At 41.8% G+C, this 26,019-nt stretch overlaps 1 protein-coding gene across 4 annotated transcripts in view; it reads right to left on the reverse strand.

Moving 5' to 3' along the window:
• col16a1 (collagen, type XVI, alpha 1) overlaps window positions 1-26,019 on the reverse strand; it is a 133,856-nt gene that overhangs the window by 66,901 nt on the left and 40,936 nt on the right. For 2 of the 4 annotated variants that reach the window (XM_037795032.1, XM_037795033.1), the window contains exons 1-2: window positions 10,724-10,970; window positions 1,324-1,454 (exon numbers count right to left, since the gene is read on the reverse strand). In XM_037795032.1, the coding sequence (XP_037650960.1) occupies window positions 1,324-1,399 (76 nt within the window). In that variant the 5' untranslated portion in view covers window positions 1,400-1,454; window positions 10,724-10,970. Of the gene's footprint in view, window positions 1-1,323; window positions 1,455-10,723; window positions 10,974-26,019 lie in introns of those variants that run through there. The other 2 variants (XM_037795030.1, XM_037795031.1) reach the window with 2 other exon arrangements.

A 26,019-nucleotide genomic window follows, 5' to 3' on the forward strand; every position in this document is an offset into this window, starting at 1 on the left:
ACATGCACAATCTCTCTAACACACCAACAGCCAATTACTCTAACATTTCAACATGCTTGCAATTTCATATATGCACGTACAGACACTCAAAATCTTAAAAAAAAAAACCTCATGTCTCCTATACAAACACACAGGAACTCAAAATGATTGATGGTCCATGAAGAGGAACACAACCGCACATGGTAAACACACACGCCTCCTCGCCACAGCCTGACCACCATGCCACCAACAGCCACCAGCACGAAACGCACATAAGCTGCAATTACAGTCCGTTTTCATTGCAGCCTTGGGCCCCATCACACACACACAGGGCACATATACACACACACACACACACACACACATGCAGACAAAGACAGACACACTTCCTTCAAACTCGGATGGGCTCCAAAGCGTGACGAGTTGGTCAAGCATACAACTCTAGATTGAACATTTGTCTCAGTTCTAACTTTCAGAATGGTTTTGTGACTTTATTGTCTTTTTAGAATTTAAATGAAGATATAAGGACTGTTCTGAGAAGCAGTCGGTTGTGGCCTTTAACATTTTTACTTATAGCTTCACTGGTAGGCAGTCTAATAGAGCTCCAGAGTGGCTACGAATGTAATGCAGTGGTTTCATTTTGTACATCCAATTTGGAATAAATGTTCATCTAAGTCTTAATTTAAATCTCGTTTTTATATTTTGTTTTGCTCAACATTTTTGGAAATAAGCTTATTGCTTATATTTTTTTTTTTTTGAGTTAGATGAGAAGATTGATACTGCTACTGACTGAGTTTCAGAGGCACTGGTTGGAGACTCCACTGGTTGCCTGGCAACCTAGTCGAAGTCTCTGCGCCAAGAAATAATCGGACACTAATGGTGCCTTTAAATGGGGTCGTATTTACCGTGTTTACGAGAAGATCCCATGTGAACGCCCCCCTCTTGTGGTATTCACAACCTCGTAAGTGGAAAGTTTCTGAAAGCTCAGAGTTTACGAGTTGTGATGTGTTTAACGTTGTCAGAAATGGCGGAGGCCATAAAAGTAAATTTTTTTTGGTGCATAATAAGTTAATATATTTCAATATTAGTCGTATATTGTTTTTCTTTGTAATTTCATAATAGGTCTGAGGAAAATGTTGATATCTTTATATTTAAAGGACGGATATGAGAGTGTTATCCACCTTCTCACATATCTCTTGGCAAGAAAGCAAATGAGCGTATGTTTAACTATTCCATATGTTAAAGCATGTATTTTATTCTGAAGTTCACATTTTTTTACTATGCATTTAACCACTACTGGAGTTCCCATTTTTAAAAAACTCCAACAGGGAAAAGGAAACTCACCTTGCTCTGATGTCAGCGTGTCACATGATCCAAAGCTGAGTGCCAGCAGAGTCAGAGCGGAGCAGAGAAGCCACATGGTTTCACTCCGCCGAAAACGCCTCACCTCACCTCACCTCACCTCGGATCACCAGCTGATGGATGAACAAACAGAAAAAGAGAAAGTCAAAAAAGTCAAATACTTCCTACATTTTCTGTCCGAACGCCACCCAGTCTGCTCGCTCTGCTGACAGCTGTGCATTATGCTTGACTCCTTAATAGACATCCATGTATATTTATGAGTCAGTCACAGTTGATGTGTTAATTATGTGGTATGATGCAGGCTTTGTTAGTGGCATATGAATTAACCAGAATGTCCCTCATTAAGGAGTGTAACTCTATAAAGTCTGATCATAGTCATTATCCTGTCCATCTGGTTGGCCTTTGACTGGGCAGCTGCTACACACACACACACACACACACACACACACACACACGCACGTGAATGTCTGAGTGAACTTAATTGCGTGCACACATGATGCGACCATATCTAGGAAAGAATTCTAAAAGTCAGAACGAATGTACACATGCTGCTGCAAACAAATACCAAAGACAACAAAGCAAATCGCACACATGAAAGTAAAATGATTTGCATGCAGGCCTGGTTGGTCCCGCGGCAAACACACAGTGTGGCCAAAACACACAAACACATCTGGAGACTATTCCACTGGAGCCATGGTTGTGTTGCACCAGATGCTTCCACGTGGCTCAACAACAAGCACACACACACACACACATGCACAGATTACAATACGTGCCACGTCTAAATAATCATTATATTCAGTCTCCGCAGCTCCTCTCCTTTACTACAACCCCTTATGCACAAACACACACAAGAATGCACGCACATAAACACATCCAACACCGCCCACTCTGACTCGGATAAACACATCCCGGCTGACCTGGACTTGCCCTCAGCATGTATGAGGACCCTATAACTCTGCGGTGTTTACAGGTACAGCGGGGCCCTGAAGGCAGACAGGGTGAGCAGACTGTGTCTCTGTACACACACCTGTCCCGTCTGCCAGGAGAAATGACCCCCATGGTCCCCCGGGGGTGCACAATGTGGCGCTCCTGCCCAGTAGAGGACACTGTGTGAATACCATCTAGCCTGACCTGACTGCCTGCCTGCAGCTTGCTGCTAACAGTCAATGTGGTGGAGGACAGTGTTTCAAATTATGTTGTGAAATAACAAGGACAGCTTGACATGCTCCACATTGTGAATTGTGTATTCAATTTTGGGGGTTACTGCTGACTCAAGGTGTGGTTGCTTCCCTTGTTTTTCTTCCACTCTTAAAAAGCCAGGTTACCATTCTATGAGAAGAGCAAGATCTTTGCAAGACACTTTATAACCATGCCCGTGGCACAATTTAACTGTTGACAACATGGATAACTTCTTGGCTGAACCCATGGATGTTTTAAAAGATACAGCATTGGATACAGCTATGAGTGCATTTTACAACTTTAAAAACTTAACTTTTAAATAAGGGCTATTAGAGTGTTCGTACTGGGAAGTTTATTCACCTCAAAAAAAATTATCCGCTGAGTTACAGATGTCTCTTTCCCAATGTAAGTCTATGGGAAAAAGTATTTTTGGGCCCAGCATCATCACGTGACTGACACGGAAGTTGCAGTACCGCCGTTTGGCCGTTGCTCTTTCAAAATGTAAAGGCGGGGGAACAGTCCTTTATGCAAATGAGCCCATCCAGCGCGACGTGTCCGGCTCACGAAAGTTGGACTAGGCTGTCAAACTACGCAATCTATTTCTAAAATGAAATGAGATTCAGCAGTGGCATTGCTTATTTTTTGCTTAAAATGTTTTCAAAAGTAGATTTTGGTGGACTGTTTAGACGGAATAACAAAAAAGTTTACGAGCAGGCCGCCATGTTGTTTTCTGTTTGAAACAGCAAGCAGAGAACCAGGAACCAATCCTGTGCATTCACTTGAACGGCCAGTTGAATGGAGCAGCGCATCCCCCAGTGTCCTCGTCAGAACTGGTGGACATGTACCGCTGGATTTAAACCTAAAGTAGGCAGAATATTTTTGGCATCATTGGGCAAAAATTCCATAATAAGCTTTCAGCATATTGTAATTCAAGTGCTCTGAGAGAAAACTAGACTTCTGCACGTCCTCATGGCTCTGTTTTCAGGCTTTAAAAAATCTGACGGGAGACTTTGGCCAATCACAGGTCATTTCAGAGAGAGAGAGCGTTCCTATTGGCTGTGCTCCGGATGGTGGGCGGTGCTTGGTGTTTCTTCAACTTATCTCAACATGGCTGCCGGGTCACAAACTTTCTCATTTTACAGCTAAACAGTACAATACAAGATGTTTCTGAAAACATTTGAGGTGAGAAATAGACATTACTGTCACAGTATATTAACTAATTGCGTGTGATTGGCAGCTGCTCAGAGACGGCAGGCTCCAGCTCGGCTCTGATTGGTTGTTTTCCTCCAGTCTGTGAAATCTTGAAGATGCCATTAGGAGCACCGGAGGACACAGAGGCACATGATTCTTTCAGATTACCTGTCTCATGCACTACTGTCAGGATATATTGACCGTTTTATAAAAATAACTTCTTTTTTTAAAAATCAAATTTGCACCAATTCTTCCAACTGCTGCTTTAACATTATAGACATGACCACTGACTATTTGTGTAACAATTTAACCACAAATTCACAGACTGACCATACCATTTTGACAGAGTCTTGTTATAGAATAAAAGTTTTCCCTGCAGCTGAATGGCTGGAAGGTTAATTAAAGCTTGAGATGGCTGAGTTTGAGCACTCTAAAGCTGCAGCCATTATTACAGGCTTCATGCCACATGATCACAATAATAAAAAAGTTCACACAAAACATAATACATAATGCATCACAGTCCAGAGAACACACGCTGAGGGAAAAGTTACAGCTCATTGCTATTATTATCTGGCCACAATCCAAAACTATTTAATAGGCTTCCTAATATATGTGTTGCTATGGATGTGTCTCTTTCTCCTTCTCTCTCTCTGAGCTCCATCTGCAGCTTCACGGGCCACCCAGCTGGCCACAGCAGATAAAGGCAGTACGGGGGGTTAGGCCACTGGGCTTGGCCGCTGGACTGGCCGCGAGCCCAGTAAGTGGGCCTGAGAGTGATCGGGTCACTGAGTACGAAGCCAATACAGGAAGGAAAACAATGACAGATTTGAAAGTATTCCAGCGCTAAAAGCCTGAAGACAAGCGCTGGCGGACAGACGTGGTGACCAAAATCAACAATCACAACACAGGCCTCATCATTTCAACTTTGACGTTATGGTTCTAGATCCAGACCTATTACCTATTTCTATTTCCAGCACAGCTACCAGTTCCAGTACTTTTTTATTGCTTGAATACATGGACAAAAAGAGGCACTGATACAACAATGGAGGTAAGTTGTGCTCATTTTGCTGTCACACATTTCATCATTGTTGCCACCGCTTACAGATGGAGCAACAGCACCAACACAAGCCTGTTTAGATGAACACACTCTGACAGAGTTAAATGAAACATGTCCTCTCTATGGCCCGACAAGAGAATTGCTTATTAGCCACCCAGACACGGATGATTAAATAACAGTGAACCACCAGCCCACTGTTTAGACTACTTTCCATCTGTTTAAATGGGAGAGCCCAGCATAAATGTGTCGGTCGTGTAATATTTGAGGGTTCACTGCCTTTCCAGCTGTCTCTCCCAGCATTCTGTAGCAAGAAGATTGATGGACAGCTCGCTCACAGGGTATCTGTTTCCAATCTACACAGCTCTGTCTCACGCATACAAACACACACAGTCTGGTTTGGGCGTCAGGCAGAGCTCACTGTGGGGCTGTGACCCTGAATGAATCCTCCAGAGAAAATCCTCTCTCAGCAGAGGATGTGTAGATAAGTCCACTAAAAGTTGACTGGAATGCAGCTATACAACAGAAGCCCTGCATTTGACAGGTAGACCTTAGGGGCGTAAGAAAATATCAAATATTGAGTATCACAATATCGTTTTATGATAGTGTAACAATTCTGAAAAACACTATTTATTTTTAATTAATATGCAAAGATTAACTCAGTCAATGCTATTTTTCATTTGCAAAGGTATGCTTCCTTTGTGATAAATGCAAATGCCGATCCTATCGTTCTGATTGCATTAAAAAAAGTAGCCTAAACTTTTTACAGTATCGCAATATATTGAATCATAACCCCTGTATCATGATATGTATCATATCACCAGATTCTTGCCAATACACAGCCGTAATAGACGTAAATACATACATTGACATACAAAAACATATACAGTACAGCATGTGTGCCACAGAAGACAAAAGGGGCAGCGATACAAAGATGTGGTCACAGAAACAGAACAAGGAGTCTGTCAGACAGACATATGGGTAGAAAGATATTTATGAATATAGGCACAAAACACAGTGACACAGGCCATTGTTACACCATGCACTAGAGTAAGCAGAAGCAAGCATCCAAGAAGGCATTCGTAAAGTCAATTGCTGTTGTTTGCAAAATGCAAAAAAATCTACTCTTGAAGATTTAGTTGCGAGTCGGGTTGACTCTTGTTGTGAAAGAATTGAAATGATTGTTGGACTGTCTACAGCCCTGCGACCACAAAAATAGTAGAATAGAAGTCTACAGTCATGCTAGCGAGTCTATGAGGCAGAACTTATGGTTTTCGCATGGCCACGAGCGTGATGTAAATTACCAACACGTTCTCATCCCAACTCGTCACATACTGACGCTTTGTCAGACCCCCTTGGGGTAACTTTTCGGTCGCAGTAAACACGTGCTTTACGTTGTGAATCAAACAAAAACATTTGCTTAGGTTTAGGGCAACAAACCCTCTTAATTAGGTTTAGGAAATAATAACATGGTTGGGCTGTAAATGACTACGTTTGTAAAGTGAAAATGTGACTTGGTATCACACGCCAATGGACGTGACAAAGCATCGGTAATTCACGCTCTGGGAATGAGAACGGGCTGAAATTACGTCACCTGTCCAAGTCTGGGAGGGTCAGTGCAGGGCCGTTCGCGTACAGCCCAACATTTTACCGAACTGTCTGCACTACAAGCGTGCCAACTGCATTGAATGTATGTAACTGTCCTTGGTCCTATTCTAGTTTGTCTTTATTTGACCCAACACAACCAACAAATTAGCTCTTCTTTCTGTCAGGAGGTCGCCATCATGTTGTCTAGTGCATATTTGCGCATATCTCTGATTGCAGTATGTATAGAAGCACTAGCCCATGCGTGTCCACTGTCCATGTGCAAGTCCAGAGCTGTCCATGTCCATCATGGAGTACGATCAAGGCTTTAAGCACAGCGATGCTTTGACCAGCATGCTAAAAATTACAATGCTAACATGCTGATGTTAAGCAGGTATAATGTTTACCATGTTCACCATCTTAATTTTAGCAATTACAGCTAATCAGCTAATTTCTAACGGGGGCGGCTGTAGCTCAGTGGGTAGAGTGGTCGTCCTTTAACCTCAAGGTTGGCAGTTTGATCCCTGACTCCTACTGTCTGCATGTCGTAGTGTTCATGAGCAAGAAATTGAACCCCAAGTTCACCCTGGGAGCTTTACAGCAGCTCACTGCTCCTACAATGCTTATGATTTGTTAAATGCAGAGGTCACATTTCATGTATGCACCTTTATGTATATGATGAATGTAATAAAGTTTAGTCTACATTTAATTAGAACTTAGCACAAAGTACAGCTGATGCTGATGGGAATGTCTTGATTTGGTCATAAACTAAAGCAGTGGACAGATTGAAATTTTAACCAGATGATACCACTAGGTGAAACGTCAGGAGATCACCAAAGTTTACAATAACAATTAATCCTGGCGGGAACATGAATGTTTCTTTCAAATTTTATGTCAATCCAAACAACAGCTGTTGAGACATTTCACTCAAAACCATGAATGTGGACCTCATGGTGGTGCTAGAGGAAAAGTCAGAGGATCACTTAAGTCAGTTGACTCATCCTCTGGGAACCATGCATGTCTGTGCCAAATTTTGTGCTGATCCATCAAGTAGATGTTGAGATATTTCACCGGATAAGTCAGGACTTTGATCTGCAGATGGCGCTGTAGGAAAAGTTAAGGGATCACCAAAGTCATTAGGATTCAGCCTCTGGGGACGATGAATATCTGTATAAGGTTTCATGGCAATCCATCAAATAGCCGTCGAGATTTTCTGTCTGGACTAAAGTGGTGGACCGACAGACTGACGCTGCCATGCAAAGAGAAAGGAGATGGATGTTGACATCAGTCAATACGCTGCCATCTTTTCTGGCACGCCCGGAGTTCTTTTTGACAGATGGGAAGTATCGGAGCATTTCTGTTGAACGTGTTTTGACAGTCAGAAAATCCTCTTTACTGTAATTCCGATATGTCATCCTGAACACAACAACATGTACACGTAAACTCTTCGGATGTGTTTCGGGCCAAAACCTGGGAGTGCATTGCAGGCCTGTTACAACGGGGGAACTTGGAGTTAATAAAAAGTAACTAAAGATGCCCTGAGGCTTTTGATAGACACTCCAGATATCCACAGACCGGGAGCGATAGAAACTGGCAAACTAGCCAAGGCAATATCCAAAGCTGCATGACACTCAAGGGAGACTGAGGCAAGTTTTTACTAGTCTTACATACTGGGCTGTGTTCAGGGCCGTTGCTTGAATATTTGTGAATGAGAAACAGGCCAGCACAGTTGCAGATTGGGAACAAATGGAGGGAGTGTTGAATACTCAGGGTTGCCACAAAGTTCCACTGCCACGGACACTTTTGGTCCGCTTACAAAAGTAATGATTTAAAGTGACGCCTTCTCTGACGGCATGAACCGGTTGGCATCGAGCCCATGCTATGCACGGTTGGGTCAACCTTCAGCGGGCAGATGACCTGCTGAAGTCTGACCATTTCTGCTTAATGATCACTTCACTGCTGACCTGAATAAGCAAAGAGTCAAGTGGGTGGTACAATTAGCTGCAGGAACATTGCACAGCAGTAAATGAAACATACAGTATACTGCATAGCCCACATCTAAACACTGCGTGTGCAGCCTGCAGCAGGTTAAGTGAGCAAACTCTTGGTAAAATTCAAGGACACCAATTTGTATCGTTAACAGGGCTGCATTCCCGAGGGTCTGAAGAGGGAGTAGAACCCTGTCAGCGTCCCTGGAGATACTGCAATGGTTTACAAGCTTTTTTAGATTATGTTTTGGTTGAAACAACGTTCAGCAAAAAGATATCTGTTGTTTACCGAAGGTGAAGAGGTACCAGTGGAGAGATTGACACCCCTGATCAGAGAAAATAAATCGTATTTTCTCTCAAGAGGCAGCTCTCTGCTGAAATAAATACGTGCAACACTGAGTTGTTCCACATGTTGCAGAGGGGGATACTCAAAAACTTTCAAGATGTGTCCACAGACAGGATGCAAAAAGCCCGCAAACATGGGATGGCGGAGTAATGAGAGAAACAGATGCGACCGTGGCATTCAAGCTCAGCACTTTTCCTTTTTTTCCCACAGGTAGAAGAAAGAAGTTAGATTCTGGACACTGCGGTCTCAAATCTGTGCAGTGCAGTGCTATGCTCAGACATTACTTAGCTCAAATGATATGCATGCAGCAGATCCAAACACGGTGCTGCTGCTGCTCAGAGGCTTTTCCGTACCGCAGGGGGTTTGGATGCAAGCCACAGGGATTTACAGTAACAAGTCAGCCCATGATGTGTAGTATTAAGGCCTGGCTTGGAATATGAAGGGAAAATCAGCATCACTTTTGCCAGTAGCTATACCAACTAGTTGTGGTTTCAAAGTTTCTCGCAAGATCTAAAAAAGAAATACAACAATTCTAGCTTGTACCAGGACTATGTAACTTTAATGATCCCCACTGGGAGAAAACTATATTTCATGATATTTTATCTCCTAAATTCATGACTTTTCTTTAGCATCACTGATCCCATAGGGAAGGTGCTCAATAGTGACTTTACAGTGAGTTTGAGGTATGTGTCATCTGCTGTATAATACACTCAATGGTGGAAGAATCAGTGTAAAAAATACTCTGCTACAAGTAAAATACCTTCATTCAAAATCTTACTTAAGTATGTACATTTTAGTATCAAAATATACTATGGTGCCAAAAGTAAAAGTACTCATTATGCATTATAATTAGTGATCATCACTAATATTGCAGCACACACTTTCAAGAATACTTAATTATACTTTCCTCAAGTATATCTCGATCAAAAGATTAAGTACAAGTAGGCATATAAGTCAAGTATACTTAGACTTTTCTGTATACTTGTCAATATAAGCCAAGTATCCTTCTGTATACTTGTCAGTATGAGCCAAGTAAACTTATGTATACGCTTGTTAAGTATATCTCTGTTAAGTACATAAAAAGTAAACTGATAGTATACTCTCTTATTTTAGGTTTAAAAGAAGTATACTAATAGCACACTTGAATAAACTTCTTTTTGGTGAGGCTGGTAAAGGTGGAGCTTATTTCAGCTACTTTGTATGTTGCTAGATAGCTTACTCCATAATAATATATCATCATTTAGTAGTTTTATTTTTTATTAATAATCTTAATCTGCAAAGTAACTAGTAATACTAATGCTAACTAACTAATTAATAATAATAGTAGTGGAGTAAAAGGTGCAATTTTGGCTTCAAAAATGTAGTGGAGTAGAAGTATAAAGTAGCAGAAAATGGAAATACTCAAGTAAAGTACAAGTAAAAGTAGCAATACTACAGTGTAAAAGAATACTTTACAAGTAAAAGTCCTTCATTCAAAATCTTACTTAGGTAAAAGTACATAAGTATTAACAACAGACTATACTACAGTACCAAATTAACTCATTATGCATTATAATTATTAGTGATGCATTCATGTGACGTCACAAATATTGCAGCTGGTAAAGGTGGAGCTCATTTCAGCTACTTTATATGCAGCTGGATACCTTAATCATAACAAAATATCATCATCAGATGTAAAGTTGGAGTAAAAAGTATAATATTGGCTTAAAAAATTGAGTGGACTAGGAGTATAAAGTAGCAGCAAATGGAAATACTCAAGTAAAATACAAGTACCTCAAAATTCTCCTTGAGTAAAAGTATTTGGCTACAGTCCACCACTGAATACGCATATATAATATTCCCAAGTGATGTTGCCTACTGTATTTATTAAGCCTGTTGCAATATGAAACTACTGCTCCCAAAGTTTCAGAATAAAGTTCCACTGCATCACTTCACCAACTGCACTCTTACTGCGATGTTTCTTTAAAAACTTACATCGCTTCTACACACTTCAAGCATCAACCAACACGTCCATAAAAAGTCCACAAAAAGCCATACCTTCAACTATTGATAAATCCACAAATTTGTGACCAGATTAATCCGGAAATAAATGCCTGTATGTATCCAGGGGAATCTCTCTAATGCAATTCAAATGTAATCCAGTGTGCCTTTTGTCCCCTTGACTTCTTCCACGGAGAAAAGAAAAGAAGAAAAAAAAGTTACTGCAGGATTGTCCGTGTCCAACTTTTCCCCTCCCCTCTCTCTCTCTCTCTCTCCCACTGCTGCACGATCCAAATCCCAAATCTCTCTTGTACTCCCCCTTTGCTTTTCTCTCTGCCTCGGTTTCTCCTTACTTTTTTTCCTCTCAGTCTCAATCTCTTCCCCCTTGCCTATCTCTCTTCCTGTCTCTTTCCAACATCCCCCTCTCTCTCTCTCTCTCTCTATGGGAGATCCCACAGTGAAACGTGTGGCGACATCCCCCTTGTCCACAGTGCTGGAAAATGAGCCTGGGGCACCTCTCTAATCTCTCTCCCAGGCCCCTACCCCTCTCTTTACCCTCCATCCCCCACCTTCACCACCACCCTCACCTCCTCATCCTCCCTGTTTGATTCATGGCCTACTGGAGGGTACGGAGAGCCTTCCTTTCTGTCCGGGTTACACGACTGTATTAAGACAAGAAATACGATTAACGAGCAGCGACGGCTGATGCATTATCGAGAAGAGTTTATTCCATTAAAATTAATGAACTTGCTTATCATACTTCCCTTTGATTGACGGCCAGGTCCGCGGCTTCCATATTGTTTTATCACTGGGTTTTTATTGCATCCAATCCATAAAGTGGCCTCGGTTGCAGCCCCCTGACCATTCAGAAACACTCGTCTTAATAGCCACATAAATTCCACCTTTATTGTCAGTAAGTAAATAGTTCAGGAGGCGAATAAATATCACTTTGCATGTGATTTATGTGCGCCTCCCCCCCTCTGTTGTGGCTGAATAGGTGCTGAGGAGTGCTCACATCTTCCAAGATATTTATTTCTGTCCTCTGTTCAGAGGTCAACGTCTCCACCGAGTCATTATCTTTCACTTTCTCATTAGTTTTAACCTCTAGCTCAGAAAAAGGAAAAAAGTTCAAACAGCATAATAAGAGAGAAGGCTCGACAACAAGTTGGTGAATTCTAGCAAAGCCTGAGAGGAACAAGATGTTTACGCTCCATCAATGACTTTTCCAGCTGTCTAACAATGCTGCAACCTCTGAACTACATGTTTACCGGGATGTGACCTTCTTGAACAAACAACATTGGTGGAAACAGTAATTTGACCACTGCCTGAGGACATCTGGACAAGAGTGTGTGTGTGCTCGCAAGTGTCTTCATTATGCGCTGGTGGCACAATAACATGGAAGCAAAGAAAGGCGGTAATCATTTTATGAGCAACTGAACTATTGAAATGTACCACTGCTGAATATTTAATGTCAGAATTTAAATATCACTGAATAGCAATTAAATAGTTTCCTTTAAAAAACCATCAATCTGAATGTATGTGGTTTGAATTCGCCTCTTTGAAATTTCCAGTAGGTCACGTGAAGTGAATATTCAAAATTATTGTTTTTTTTTCCTGGCTCACTAATTCTGACAGAAAATGTCTGGGTTTTCCACTCACTCATCATTTCTTTCTTGGATTATATGGATGACAAAACGTAACCCGATAAGACATGAGTCAGTTTCTTATTGTTGGCAGACGGTATGTTCAAGTTTGATTTTTTCTTATGCTGAACTTTGGTGTCAGATTTGAATCTTGATTTGTTTTTTTTTGTATTTTGAATTTAAGGAACTTGAATGTAATTTGCCTTTCTTTAGAAATGTGTACAGACATACATGGTGGCCAGAGGATAACGCCTAATTATTTTGATTACCCTATGACATTTCCCCGAGCACCACTAGCAGTCAACGTTTTCACTTGCAGTGAAATATCTAAACATGTTCTTGATGGATTGGCACACAATTCTGTAAAGAAAGCCAAACTTCCCAAATGATGCATCCATTTGACTTAAGTGATTATAACTATAACTTTTCCTCAGGTGCCATCATGAGGTTGATATTTGGGTTTCTGAGTTAAATGTCTCAACAACTATTGGATAGATTGCCATGAAACAGAAAATTCATGTCGCCTCAGCATAAATTGTATTAAGTTTGGTGACCTCTTAAAGATGCTAAATTCAGAGCATTTCTATTGCCTCCTACCGGGGCTCACAACATGGAGACGGCTGAGCCAGTGGCTCGCAGCTAACAGCGCTAACGGTGCAAACAACGGCAAAATTGCTGACAGAGCTAACATTGTTTACCTGAGGGGGAACTGGAGGATGGGTGCTACACTTAAACGTACACCGTCGGATGGAGTTATCAGCTGTAACCAACGTATGAGCGTGGTCGGCCCGGCTATGTAAATAAAGCACAGAGAAACTCAGATTACAACACGCACAAAGGGAGAGTGACATCATTCTCTGCTCAGGTAGACATTACTCCTCTATCTTTACATAGCAAATAGTTGTTTGCTGCTATATTAACACTCCGAATATTGTACTGAGAACACTTCTTATCTAACAATATCATCAGGTAAAAATTTTAATTTGTGCAATACTTTGGTTTATGATTAAATAATTGCAAATCTAACAAAATTCCAAAAATTCCAAAATGTCCGGACCTCATCGCACTTGCGGACTTTGCGGGCACATTCCCAGGAAGTCTGCAAGTGTTGTGGGCTGTCTAAATCCACAATTCATCCAGTCCACAAGGAGCCTCAAAAGTACCTTGTGCAGACTTCAAGAGAGTCCACTTGGGGTACAGATATAGTTTTTCCAATTCCCAACTAAAAAGACAAAACAAACTTATTATGAATGTGTAAAACAATTACTGTATTCAAAAGTTACGTGAAGTAATACCCAATTTATTTGTACAAACATTTCTGTATTTGAATGTGTGTAGCCCATACAGTATGTTGTATAGAAAGGTATTAATATAATTTTGTTTAATCACGGACAAAAGGCCTGCATGGGATTTCCATCTTTCTATGTGCAGGGACAGATGAGCAGACACTAAGATTCATCAACTCGTGTGATGAATGTGACTACCTTTCTACAGTTGTGAGGCATTCCTTAGCTGCGAGCTCTATGTGAGCGAGTACGGTAATGACGGATTATGCTGAAACGACTTAGTGGCACATGTTTCATTATGCATATCGCAAGAAAATTAAAGAGTCATTTCTGCAGAATTACATCCTGATTTATTGTGGAATATTGTGGATTCTTCTCAGAAAAATGCTCAATGAAATGAGGCTAAATGGTCGAGTGAGACAAAAAGAAATGGAAGAACCTTAAAAAGAGAGATACAGGGTAAAACAACAGATATCCTGTTCAATATATGCTTGGCGACTCTGGCCCTTTCACACTTAAAAGTTCAATTGGGGTGATTTGCTGAATGTCACTGGTGTTAAATAGAGGTTGCTCATAATTTGTTCTTTTGTTCTTTTTAATTGCTTTGTTTAAACAGGATCTCATTCTTCCAAAAACTGGCATGGGAACAGAGGATGGAGAAGCAACAGCTGGAAATTCTTTCCTGCCATGCACAGTACCATGGGAAACAAACAGCATGCAACCAAACAACCTCATAACCAGACTGTCCTGACCCCTACACAGCTGAACACTCAGCCAGAGCTCCTCCAGAACCACTAGTATGATACCAGTGGTATCACCATCTGCAACTGCCTCACCCAGTCAAGTTAAAAAAAGACGACCCAGTGAAACACTGGATATTCTTCGGGAATACACAGACCAATAAATGGAAAGGCAAAGGGAGCTGGAAGACCAGGAAGAGAGGAGCAGAAAAGACAAGAGCAAATAGACAAATTAATCTCCTAACTAAAAAATGTCTCAGTTCTGTGTTTTTGTAAGCCATGTAGTTCATTTTGTTTTCAATATAGAGGTGTCCTTGGATCTTCATTTTGACCACCATTGTTGCTTCACTTGTTGTTCTTGTACAAAAGAAAAAAATACATTCTGAAACACAAACAATTAAAATCCCATGGCAAGAACACAAAGCTTGTACCTTTTTGATTTACCTCACAATACACAATGAAAGCTGTAAAACAAAGAAATAAAACGCTAAGGGAAAAAAAATGCTCACACAATTCACAGAGCGTGATTGGCAGCTGAGACGTCACGGTGGTGCAGTGGTTAGCACCGTCGCCTCACAACAAGAGGGTTGCAGGTTTAAAAACCCGGCTTGGGGGCCCTCTCTGTGTGGAGTTTGCATGTTCTCCCCGTGTTTTTTCTGCCATCCCCGTCCACAGCACTGTATTGCTTTGCTTCGGTGCCGGTACTCCAGTCTCCCATGCTGGGGGCACATTGACTGTCATCTACTGTAAGTAATTCACCTACTGTGGATAGGTACCTCATACATCTCCACTTAAAAACACCCAAACTATCCCCTTTAAAGGTTCAATCCTGTAGAATGAAAGGATAAGATGCATCATCTTTCCATCTCCCAAAAAAGAAAAAGCCCCTTGAATGCATCTCTATGGAGATAGACACCCATTGCACAATAATATGTCCCCCTCACACACAAACACCGTCTCAGGGACACTTCGTCTTTGCTGTTTAACAAACAGTCTTTGATCATAATCCACTTGTAGCTATTTCCCGGATCCACTTTGTCGGCATCGATAAATGTCATTGATTAGGAAGCGGAGATAAATCTCTCTACCAAAGTTTGCTGCTCTTTTGTTCAAAACTTGCCAATGAAGATAAAATTGCATATAATAATTACTAAACCTTTCCTTCAAAGGTGCTGTGAGTGTTTGTGCGCGTGTGAGAGGGAGAAAAAAAAAGAGAGAAAGGATTGACAAGAAAGAGGCAATTATTTTGAAGGTCTGTATTATACATGAAAGGATGCCGTTTCAGAGGCCTCCTGAGAGGTACATACGGGTAACAGATTTGTCTTCTCTTCCAATTCTTCACAGCTCCTCTCTCCGCGTACAAGAAAATCAGGCCACGCAGCGGCATGCGACTGCAGTTTCAATGAGAATTGATGTAAATGCTCCAGTTCCCATGCATATGAGCCATTCATATCCTCGCCTGGTGGGACTAAATTGTGATGACAACCCTGAGAGACATGATCATAAATGCTTCATCATAAAAAAAAGGGAAATGAAAAACAATAAAACAAAGTAAAAGATTGCCATGAAGGATCGTCGACTGAGATATCATCGTAAAAATTCAGAGCCTTGGGGGCGGGGGGGATGCGGGATGCAACGAAATTGGCCTCATCCCAAATCAGTCTGCGCCGTTGTTAAACAAATTGACAAGCCTTTCTGAATGTGGCCTGGTTTAGACTGGTCCAAGTTTTACAGACTGTATTGTGCATATGTGTGTGCGCATGTATGTGACGGTGCGATCCATTACAATCACACATGCTGTGCAAGGTTGGTGGGTTTGGCCGGGTTCCAGCTCTCGGCGGGGCACCGTCTCTGAAAAGTAGGATCAATGACTTAGTCAACCGGCATCGTATGGTGGTCTGAAAACGCTCCATGATTTACGAGATGCGAGGCCTCGCTCCAACCGGCATTATTCTGTCCGTACCCTAAGTCTCACCTCACCTTCTGTTCAACTTTAACTCTGCTCTGCCCTTCTTTTTTAATGCACCTGCTCCATATTTGGACACCACTTTCACAAATTAAGTAGGTCTTCTCAATTTATGTTCTCTTATAATTCAAAATGAGCAGAAGGGCAATGCAGTCTGATTACAACTGAGGAGCTTTCTGTTGCTAACAAAAGACTGTTTAAGAAATGGGCGTAGTCACAATGATGTCATCCATTTGTTTTGTGGACTAAAGTTTTGAAGCCTTGAGTTCGGGATTTAGGCCATCGCCATCTTGGCATTTGCAACCAGAAGTCCAAGATGTCAAGAGCCTTGGTGTCACTCTAGACAGCATCCTCTCCTTTGCACCTCACATAAAAAAAAACATTACCAGGACTGCTTTCTTCCACCTATACGCAATATTTTTCAGACTCTGCCCATCCCTGTCTCAATCCAGCACTGAAAAGTCTTGGTCCATGCATTTGTCACATCCCAAATCGACTATTGCAACGCTGTTCTCTCTGGCCATCCCACCAAACTGCTCAACAGACTTCCAATCATTCAGAACTCTGCTGCCCGGATCATCACCAACCAGCACCAAATCCTACAACCACATCACCCCCATTCTCATCCAACTACATTGGCTCCCTGTTCAATACCGGATTGGCTATAAAAAAAAACTTCTGCTCACCTACAACCACCATACGTGTCTGCCTAAATGTCTTTTGTTATGTTTGCTTTGCTGGTGTTTTTCGTCGTGTTTGGCTGTTTTTTATCTGTTCCATTATTTATGTGATCTTTGTAAGGTGTCCCTGGGTGTCCTTTAAAGGCGCCACCAAATAAAATGTATTATTATTATTATTTTATTATTAAAGTTCTAAGACGAAATGCAGACAACGCCGTGGTAGCGACCTGCCAATCGCAAGGTTACCACGCCCTAAATCATACCCTGCTTTATCATCTATTTTACTCTAAATGGGACCATAATTTACTAAATGAACATCATGCTGTATTAAAGAAGACTTGAAACTAGCGATTGAGCCCATAAACTCATGTCTACAATGTTTACTGAGGTAATAAATAAAGTGAGAAGTAGGGTCATTTTCTCATAGACTTCTATACAATCAGACTTCTTTTTTGCAACCAGAGGAGTCGCCCCCTGCTGGCTATTAGAAAGAATGCAAATTTAAGGCACTTCCTCATTGGCTTCATTTTTTCAGACCCGGAGGTTGCCCATTGGTTGCTAATAAATATAAAAGTCTCAAGTGGTGTGAGACTGGAAAAGATTGCACCTGTTGCAAAGCCCTCCAGGGGGTACTCTAGGACTGGCACAGGTACCCTGGGTAAGGAAGCGAGGGAAAGGGGGGGTTCATATTTGTGCGCACATGCTCCCTCCCTGAATTATCATCCCGCTATCCAAGTCCCTCCATCTTCATTCTACCCTGCCCTCCTCCTCCATCCTCCCTCATTCATCTTCTCCCAAGCCCACGCCTCCTGCATCCTCTCCTCCGCCAGCTCCTTCACCCATAGCTGTAGACATGTTGGACTTTTCTCTCTTTCCCCCCACTTCCGTATTCCCCTTTCCAACAACCCCAACACTCTTTCTCTCCCTCAGCAACTGTGTGAGGCGCAGGGAGTGGATGGATTCTGGCAGTGTCTTTATTGGCTCTGTTATTTCCACTGCATGCTCCCGTGCTCCCCTAAGAGGATGAAGGATGGGGGAGCAAGGGAGCACTGAAAGAGAAGGGAATGGACGGGATGGGTGGGTGGGTGTTGGTTAGGTTTAGCTTGGTCGGTGAGGAAAGAAAGAGTCTTTTTTTTTTTTTTGCATTCACCTTAGAGTTGCAGTCAGTGAACCTTTACGCACGCAATGCTGAAAATCTGACACACACACACACAGATACACTCGGCGAGTCCCTGCATCTTCACTGCAGACAGAGGAGTGGATTCTATTTCAAGCATGAGTGCCGATATAAATCAGTCAATCAATGAGGAAAGAGATAGCCACACATGCTTATATAGACGGGCAGTCGCACAAAACACAGCCGAGCACACGGCGCTGAATTAGCGCGAAGCACTCCTGTTTTGATAGTCATTAAAAGCCTCGGCACACTGGTGTGTACCAGTAAATTGGCTTAATACCCAACACCGGCTCTTGTTGACTGATAATGTAACCGACGCTTCAGCTTAGCATGAATAAAACAGTGTGTGTGTGTGTGTGTGTGTGTGTGTGTGTGTGTAGGGCTCCTCAGTTTGCTGGTCTGCGTTATTGCTGCAATAAGCCATGGAATAAAGTCAGACTCCCACCGCTGCAGCAAAACTGGCAACTTAAGTTACAACATCTCCACACACCGAGTACCGCACTTTGGATTTAAGACGGGGAGCGACACGCCGTAATACATTACTAAAGTCTAATTTGCCCGTCGTGACATTGGAGGGGAAGCACAAAATAGAGCACAATAAAGAGAAGGAATGGGATCCATAAAGAAAAGAGCGAAAGATGGTTACTGAGGGAGATGGGGAGGTTTGAGAAAAAAAAAAGACACGAAGAGGGAGTAGATTATGTGTGCCACATCCTGCATCATGACGACAAGCATGTGGACCCTATTTGGCCGACTGACACATATTCCAACATCGTTTCCCTCCCTCTCCTTCTCAGTCTTTCCATCCAGAAGAAAGGTCCGACAGGCAGAGAAAGGGGTGGGGAGATGGGTCTGTGGAATATGCTGACACAGGCAAATAAGAAAGAGGGGGGGAGAGATACAAAGAGACACAAAGAGGGAGCGAGACCACAAAGTTGTGGAGGAAATACAGTAGCTTGCAGCAGTAGTTTTCCATTGGAGTCTGGAAAGAGTTGGTGTATACTCCTCTCACCCGGAGCCAGGAAGCATGTGTGGTCACATGATCAGCAGGCCACGTTATTCAGAAGTTTATAAGAGCTCGCTGCTTCCAGGACTTCTTGAAAGAGAAGGATTTTCTTCCTGCCAGCTTTTCCCAAACACGCTGCATATAATTAACTTGAGTCTCGCAGCATGCCAAATGTATTTTCCACATTAAACACAGATCTTGTTCAGACTCTCCTCCTAAACTAAATCAGAAACACTGCTTGCCCCCGTGTCATTTCCTCTATTTAATCCACATGTGCAGCTCTTTCATGCTGTTTCTACATGTAAAAGGATATGTACTGTATCATGTGTGTGTGGAAATAATGTAATTTGTTTCATCATTCCTGATGTTCACATCATGGTATCCCATTCAAATTTGTACCTGACCACACTTGTGCATCCCGCTAAGCCAACAAGCCTCTACCTGAGTCTCCACAACACTGTGTCAACACTGTGCTTTAACACACACTGAGACACACGCATACTGAGTGCTTATTAGCTTGTTCATATTCCTGAGATATGATAATTGCCACTACAGCTAAAAGAATACACACCAATATTCCTTGATAAAATGTGATTAGACAACTATTTCCATTCCGGTAACAATCCATTTGAATTCAGTTACATTCACCCAGAATCACAAAGTTATTATTTCCTTTCTATGCCAGTCAAACTAAAACAAGACTAAGACTTGCATGCTAGCAGCTCTGTGAGGTTGTACTTAGGCTGCGTTCCATTTACCTTGGAAATCGGAGGTCGGAGCTGGGAGTGACGTCACACCCAAGTTGACCGTATTCATGTATATACAAGAAGTCGGAAAATTTAATGGGGTTTGCTCCAGCCAGGTTAGCCTTTGTTAGCAATACTAGTTGATAACAGCGCATTACGCCGGTATTTTGGGCATACAAACACCATAGCAACATGTCCACAGACAGAAATTGGACAGTAATATGTGTACGGCTGATTCAATGAGACACAAGTAAGACAGAAGTGCTAATAAACAGTATTTACGATAGCGTTTTTAATGTTGATGCATGGAGCAGCCATCTTGGATTTGAGGTCAGGGGTGGTTGAGGTTCGCAAAGAGTATAGAAGCAAAGAGATGAAACTCCTGTGTTTTTTTTGAGCCACTGCTGCCATTTTGGACTGAAAATGCTTATATTTTATTGTTTAACACAGGCCATTTCGGTAGAATATGACAATAGAATAGAAATCATTTTGTTGTACTTTTTAGGCAGGTGTTTTACTGTCGTCCGGTATAGTCGCTTTCAGTCCAAAATGGCGGAAGTGTGGCTTTGCTGCTCGGCACCAAACGGAACGAATAATTGACTTTCACTTCTTGGCAATATACGTTCTTTGAGGTTTGTCCACTTTCCGAGTCGGAAATCCGAGCTCAGGGGGGCGTTTTAGTTGAATTTTCCAACTTCCCAGTTCAAATGGAACGCAGAATAAGTCACAGCAGTACTTTCAGCTAAATGCTAATCTTACCATGGCACAATGCTCAAATGACAATGCTAAAGTGCTGATGTTTAGCAGATATAATATTTACCATGTGTACTATCTTAGTTTCGTGTTTTAGCATGCTAACATTTGCACTTAACGGCCTACAGCTAAGGCCGCTAAGAATTTTGTTAGATTAGTTTATATAAAAAGAAGCTGCTTTCTGTCAGTATAGCTGTAATATTTCTGTTGGAATTGCACCTTTGTTATGCTATAATGTTTCTCCATCCAGCAGGTTGGACAGCATGTGAGGTTCCAGTTAGTTCTGATTCAACCGAAACAGAATACTTCAGTTTCAGGATCATTATCATTAATACCTTTGCCGGTACCTTGTCACAGGGGCAAACAAACTTTCCTCTGAGGTGCATTGCCTTCCATCAGTACTTGAAGTTAATCTATTTATTATTGCGGATGTTGCGAGGGGAGAGCCAAGCAGCTCTGCAAAAAAAAAAAAAAAAAAAGCCCTCTTCACTTTGCTGTCTCTGAGGCCTCAGGAAGTGATGTCTTTAGTTCAAGGGCTGGCGACGGCCAAAGGAGCATTAAGACTTGGCCAAGGTCGACTGTTGACACTTGCCTCCTAATTGCCCAGGGGCTGCATGGGCATGCAATCTGCTTTCAAATGCAAAACTGCACTTTAAGAGATTACAGAGACACACCTGGAATACATATTACCATTTAGCATCACCCAAGACTTTTCTCTCTGTTTATCAGCTCAGATGGTTTATCCTGGCTAAAGTGCACGTCCAGAACACACAAATACCACATACCTTAGCATGCAAAAGCACACGCTGACTTGCACCAGCAGCAGCAAGGAGTTTTACAAGGCAATATAGAGAGGATGGAGCTGCATCTGCATGTCTTCCAGTGCATCTGTAGCTAATTAAGCAGGTCATAAAGCACATATGAAACACATACCACAGCAAGTGTCTGCCTGAATCAATATCAGCATGCTTCACGCTGAGCATGCTCAACCACAGGGTGTTTATAATCAAATCAATATCAGCGTTGTGTATCTCAGCTGCAACCTCAGTGCTGTCTGTGTCTGTTCTAATATGCTCAGTTAACCCTATAGGGGCCCTAAACTCTGCTTGAATGCCTACAACAAAAGTTGCTATTGAGGAGTGTTTGGATCCTCAAGGTGGGAAGATTTAGAAACCACAATTACCTACTGTACATCTGAGAGGTTTAATCCTGGTCTAAAGCCCCAAAAACCAGACAGTGGAAATGTAAATCAGCCCTGAGTCGGAGGCTTTTAGGCTAATCGAACTGTCCGCCAGGTAAACGAAACACACCAGGAGTTCGGGAAACTTCTGACAGCCAATGGTGGCAGGTTTAATGAAAGCGTTGGCTCATTAACATAGGGCTCAGACGGTGGCCCCCGTGCTGTCCCTTCCAGGCTCGTTATCTCAACAGCAATCCACCACATCCATGGCTAATTAGCTTCGGCACACAATAAAACTTCCAACATTTTGAGAGATCATTAGAACAGGTTTGTTTTTGGAGCATGTTATCAGCAGATCTACCGATGCAAAGCATCAGATGGCTGCAGGTTCACCTAATTTCCCCACCGTAATGATGGATCCTGCACAAGGGCGAAAGCTTGAGTCGGACAGTGATGGGTACACAAACAGGAGGGGGTACGGCTGCCCTCTTTCAGGATGACTGTATATTTTGTCCATGCAATTCGATGACTGCAGTGTAAACAAAGCCAAATGCAATGTGCTGTGCACATGTTACAATAGAACCGGCAGCGCTGATACAAACTATGCACAAGCCTCAAGTCTTCAAGAAGAGAAACGTCACATCTCTCTTTTGTCACCATGTTACACAGGCTCTCAATCTCAATCACCTTTCTCTGTCTTCTGTATTAAACCTGCAGTAGGCAGGAATCATTGGGCAAAAATTCCATATTAACATTTAAGCATATTGTAATTCAAGTGCAACTTCTGCACCTCCTCATGGCTCTGTTGTCAGGCTTTAAAAAAATCCATCCGTATGACGGGAGACTTTGGCCAATCACAGGTAATTTCAGAGAGAGAGTGTTCCTATTGGCTGTGCTCCGGCTGGTGGGCGGTGCTTGGTATTTCCTCAATGGATCTAAACATAGCTGTCGGAGTCACAAACTTTCTCATTTTACTGCTAAACAGTACACTACAAGATGTTTCTGAAAAAAATTGACGCGAGAAATAGGCATAACAGTAACAGAATATTGATTTATATTTGATCAGCGCTGTCTAGTTTGACCGTGTGATTGGAGTTTGCCAGTGATTGACAGCTTCTCAGAGACGGCAAGACTGATTTTCTTCAGATTACCTGTCTCATGCACTACTGTCAGGATATAGTGAACGTTTTATAAAAATAACTTTTTTTAATCATATTTGCTCCAATTCTACCAACTGCTGCTTTAATACCAGATACTTTATTTGTACCCATATAGATTTGGTTTGCAGTAGACAAGGCATCCATCTTGACACACATTCTACAAACAAGTAGGGCTGTCCTCGACCAAAGAAGTTCTTTGTCGATTAACACTGCAAGAACCACACAAAAGCACCACTTTAAATCTCGTGTTCACCAGAGAGCGCATAAGTCACTTATAATAAGACATTCAGCATGAAAAAGCATAAAAAATGACTAATCAACTAAAGAAATCTTAGTCGACTAAGACCGAAACAGCCGATTAGTCGACTAATCGACTAAGAGGGGGAAGACCTACAAACACAGACTATAGACAGACATGATAAAAGTACTCCAGGCTCCAATAATCACTAAAACTCAACTGAAATAGAAATAATTAATTAATAAATAAGCGTTGCTTTTATAGCATCTGGGCAATGTTGCTTCGTCTTGTTCAGCTGAGTGATGGCTGCTGGAACAAAGCGTTTTTTATACCGCTTTGTTTTACACTTTGGGACTATTAGTGTCGCATTGCCAGATGTATCTCCACAGCTGTGTATCAGCGCTAAAGAAAGGTCTGGCTCCACACATCATCATATATTATATTATGTTATGGGGGAGGAAAAAAACGCTCTGGCTTGTTTGTACTTCTTTAAACTAATCACAATCGTCTTGGGCGGCGTTAAGCCCAGCAAACAGCGACAGTGCCTTTGCAAATATACATAGCGCAGATAGCGGAAGGGGAGGAGAATTTAGGTTTAAATAAGCAACCAATACCAACCGTTTACATCAGAAGCTGAAATTCACTGTGTTACTGTGTTAAAATCAAGCTGGTTACCCACCATAACTGATCTTTAAAGATAGATTTCCAAACTATGTCACTAAAGAAAAAAATAAAACCTTGCAATGAAAAGAAAAGTGGCACTACAACATAAACATTATTTCATGTTTAGGTAATGTAAATGACTTGTGTGTATTTAGTAAATGGGTTCAGAAGTAGGCTAAACTGCATCAAAGTAAGCTACTTGTCAGTTATGTATTTAGCTGCTTTGCTGTTGTCAGAAAAGCAAACTGCGCGTTGCCATATCTTATGTTGCCATGTCTTTTCATTTTCTGTCAGACCGCTGTGTGTGTCAGAGCATAACAGACAGGATTTGAAAGTGGGTTAGACAGACTAGCAAGCTACATTTTCTCTCCTTTCCTTTTATTTTACAATAATGTCCAAAATTCATTCTTATTTTTTTATAACTGACACCGAGAAGGGGAGCCTTCAGGGCAGGGGAGCTGAGGTAGCATGCTGCCTCTGCCTTAGGTTTTTAGAGTTTGAATAAAGATGTTTTGGAGGAAAAACACAAATATCTATGATTAGCCCCCTTTACCTAATCCCTCAAAATATCAGCCCTGCGTGGCAAGAGTTAATTTATACATTTATCTGGCAAGCTCCTATCTCTTTCTCTGATCTTCTAATCTATTCTGAATCTTGGACAAGTGCACTTGTGCTGCTAAGACATGGCAGGGTTGATTTCAATTACCTATAGCTTCTCAACAGATTGTGGATATCAAGCTTAATGCATCTTCTACATGTTGGATGAATGGGGAGGACTGGAGTTTGAGCAAAACTGTCCCTTGGAGAATGAGAAGATCTAGAGACCTCAGCATGATTATATAGAAGTCTGAGAAAATGACCCCTACTTCTCACTTGGTTTATTTCCTCAGTAAGTGAGTTTATGGTCTCAATCGCTAGTTTCAAGTCTTCTTCTTGTACTTAGCTCCACCCTCTCGTGTCACTTCTGGTTGCAAAAAACTCCAAAATGCTGAACTTGAGGCTTCAAAACGGCAGTCCACAACAATGGGTGACGTCATGGTGACTATGTCCACTTCTTATATACAGTCTATGGTGCCAACTCGAGTTTTCCTTAAACCTACTGCACAGGCTTCGTCAACAAACAATACAAACACTCCCAAACCACGGGACTCTTAACCTGGCCTCACCAAATGGCGTATGAATGACAGACATTTTTGAGTAATTTTGTGTGCAATAACAACACCGTTTTTTGCTTTTGCCGTGTCATTTTAAGCCATATAGTCTGTACTGACGGCAATGTAAGCACATCCCCACGAATACAATATGCTCAGAGCTAGTGACGTAGAATAAAAAGCGAGAAAGACAGGTTACGGGAGGCAGGCGGGACTTAGTTTACACACTTTTATTAAGCCCAACCATGATGTTTTTCTTCTTTTCTAGATGTGTTGTTGCCTAAACATAAACTGTCCGTTTCACGGCAACAATGTGGCTAAAAGCTGTATCACACCTTTAACCCAGTGGCATGAAATGGCACGCAAAAAGCCATTCTCATAACACAGAGAATGTCCTTACAATGTCATGCTATTTATACGCCTTCCCATGAGATCAATTTGGGACTCTAGGAACTCAATCTGGGAGTCCGTAATGCATCTTTTAGCTTGTGTTTTTCACTGCATCTCAAGAACATCGATGGTTTGGAAAATTATACCAAAAATGAAAATGTGTCACATTACATCAGCAGCACAACAGTAGCAACAGCTATAATCCCACGTCAATGTCTACACACCATGAGTTCAATCATAGTATCTCTGTGTGCCCGGCAGCGTTTTGACTGTGCTCACAGCCCAATACAAAATCAGGTTACACTCGCAAGTTGGAACAAAAACAAACTCCAAAGCCAAAAAGATGCTTCAGGTTATAGTTGCATGAGTAATGCACAAGTGAAACGAGAGATATTACACGACCAGTGTAGACAGATGTATTTATACACTCTTTTTTCCAGTTGTAAACATGCATCATCATTCCCCATCTTGTTGAAACACATTGAGTATTGCAGAATGTGGATTAAATTTCTCTGTCTTTCATCAAGGTGTAGGCCAGTAGCAGCAGCAGCAGCAGGATAGTGCCTTTCATTTG

This window comes from Sebastes umbrosus, chromosome 15 (assembly GCF_015220745.1).
Source record: "Sebastes umbrosus isolate fSebUmb1 chromosome 15, fSebUmb1.pri, whole genome shotgun sequence".
Lineage (NCBI taxonomy): Eukaryota > Metazoa > Chordata > Actinopteri > Perciformes > Sebastidae > Sebastes > Sebastes umbrosus.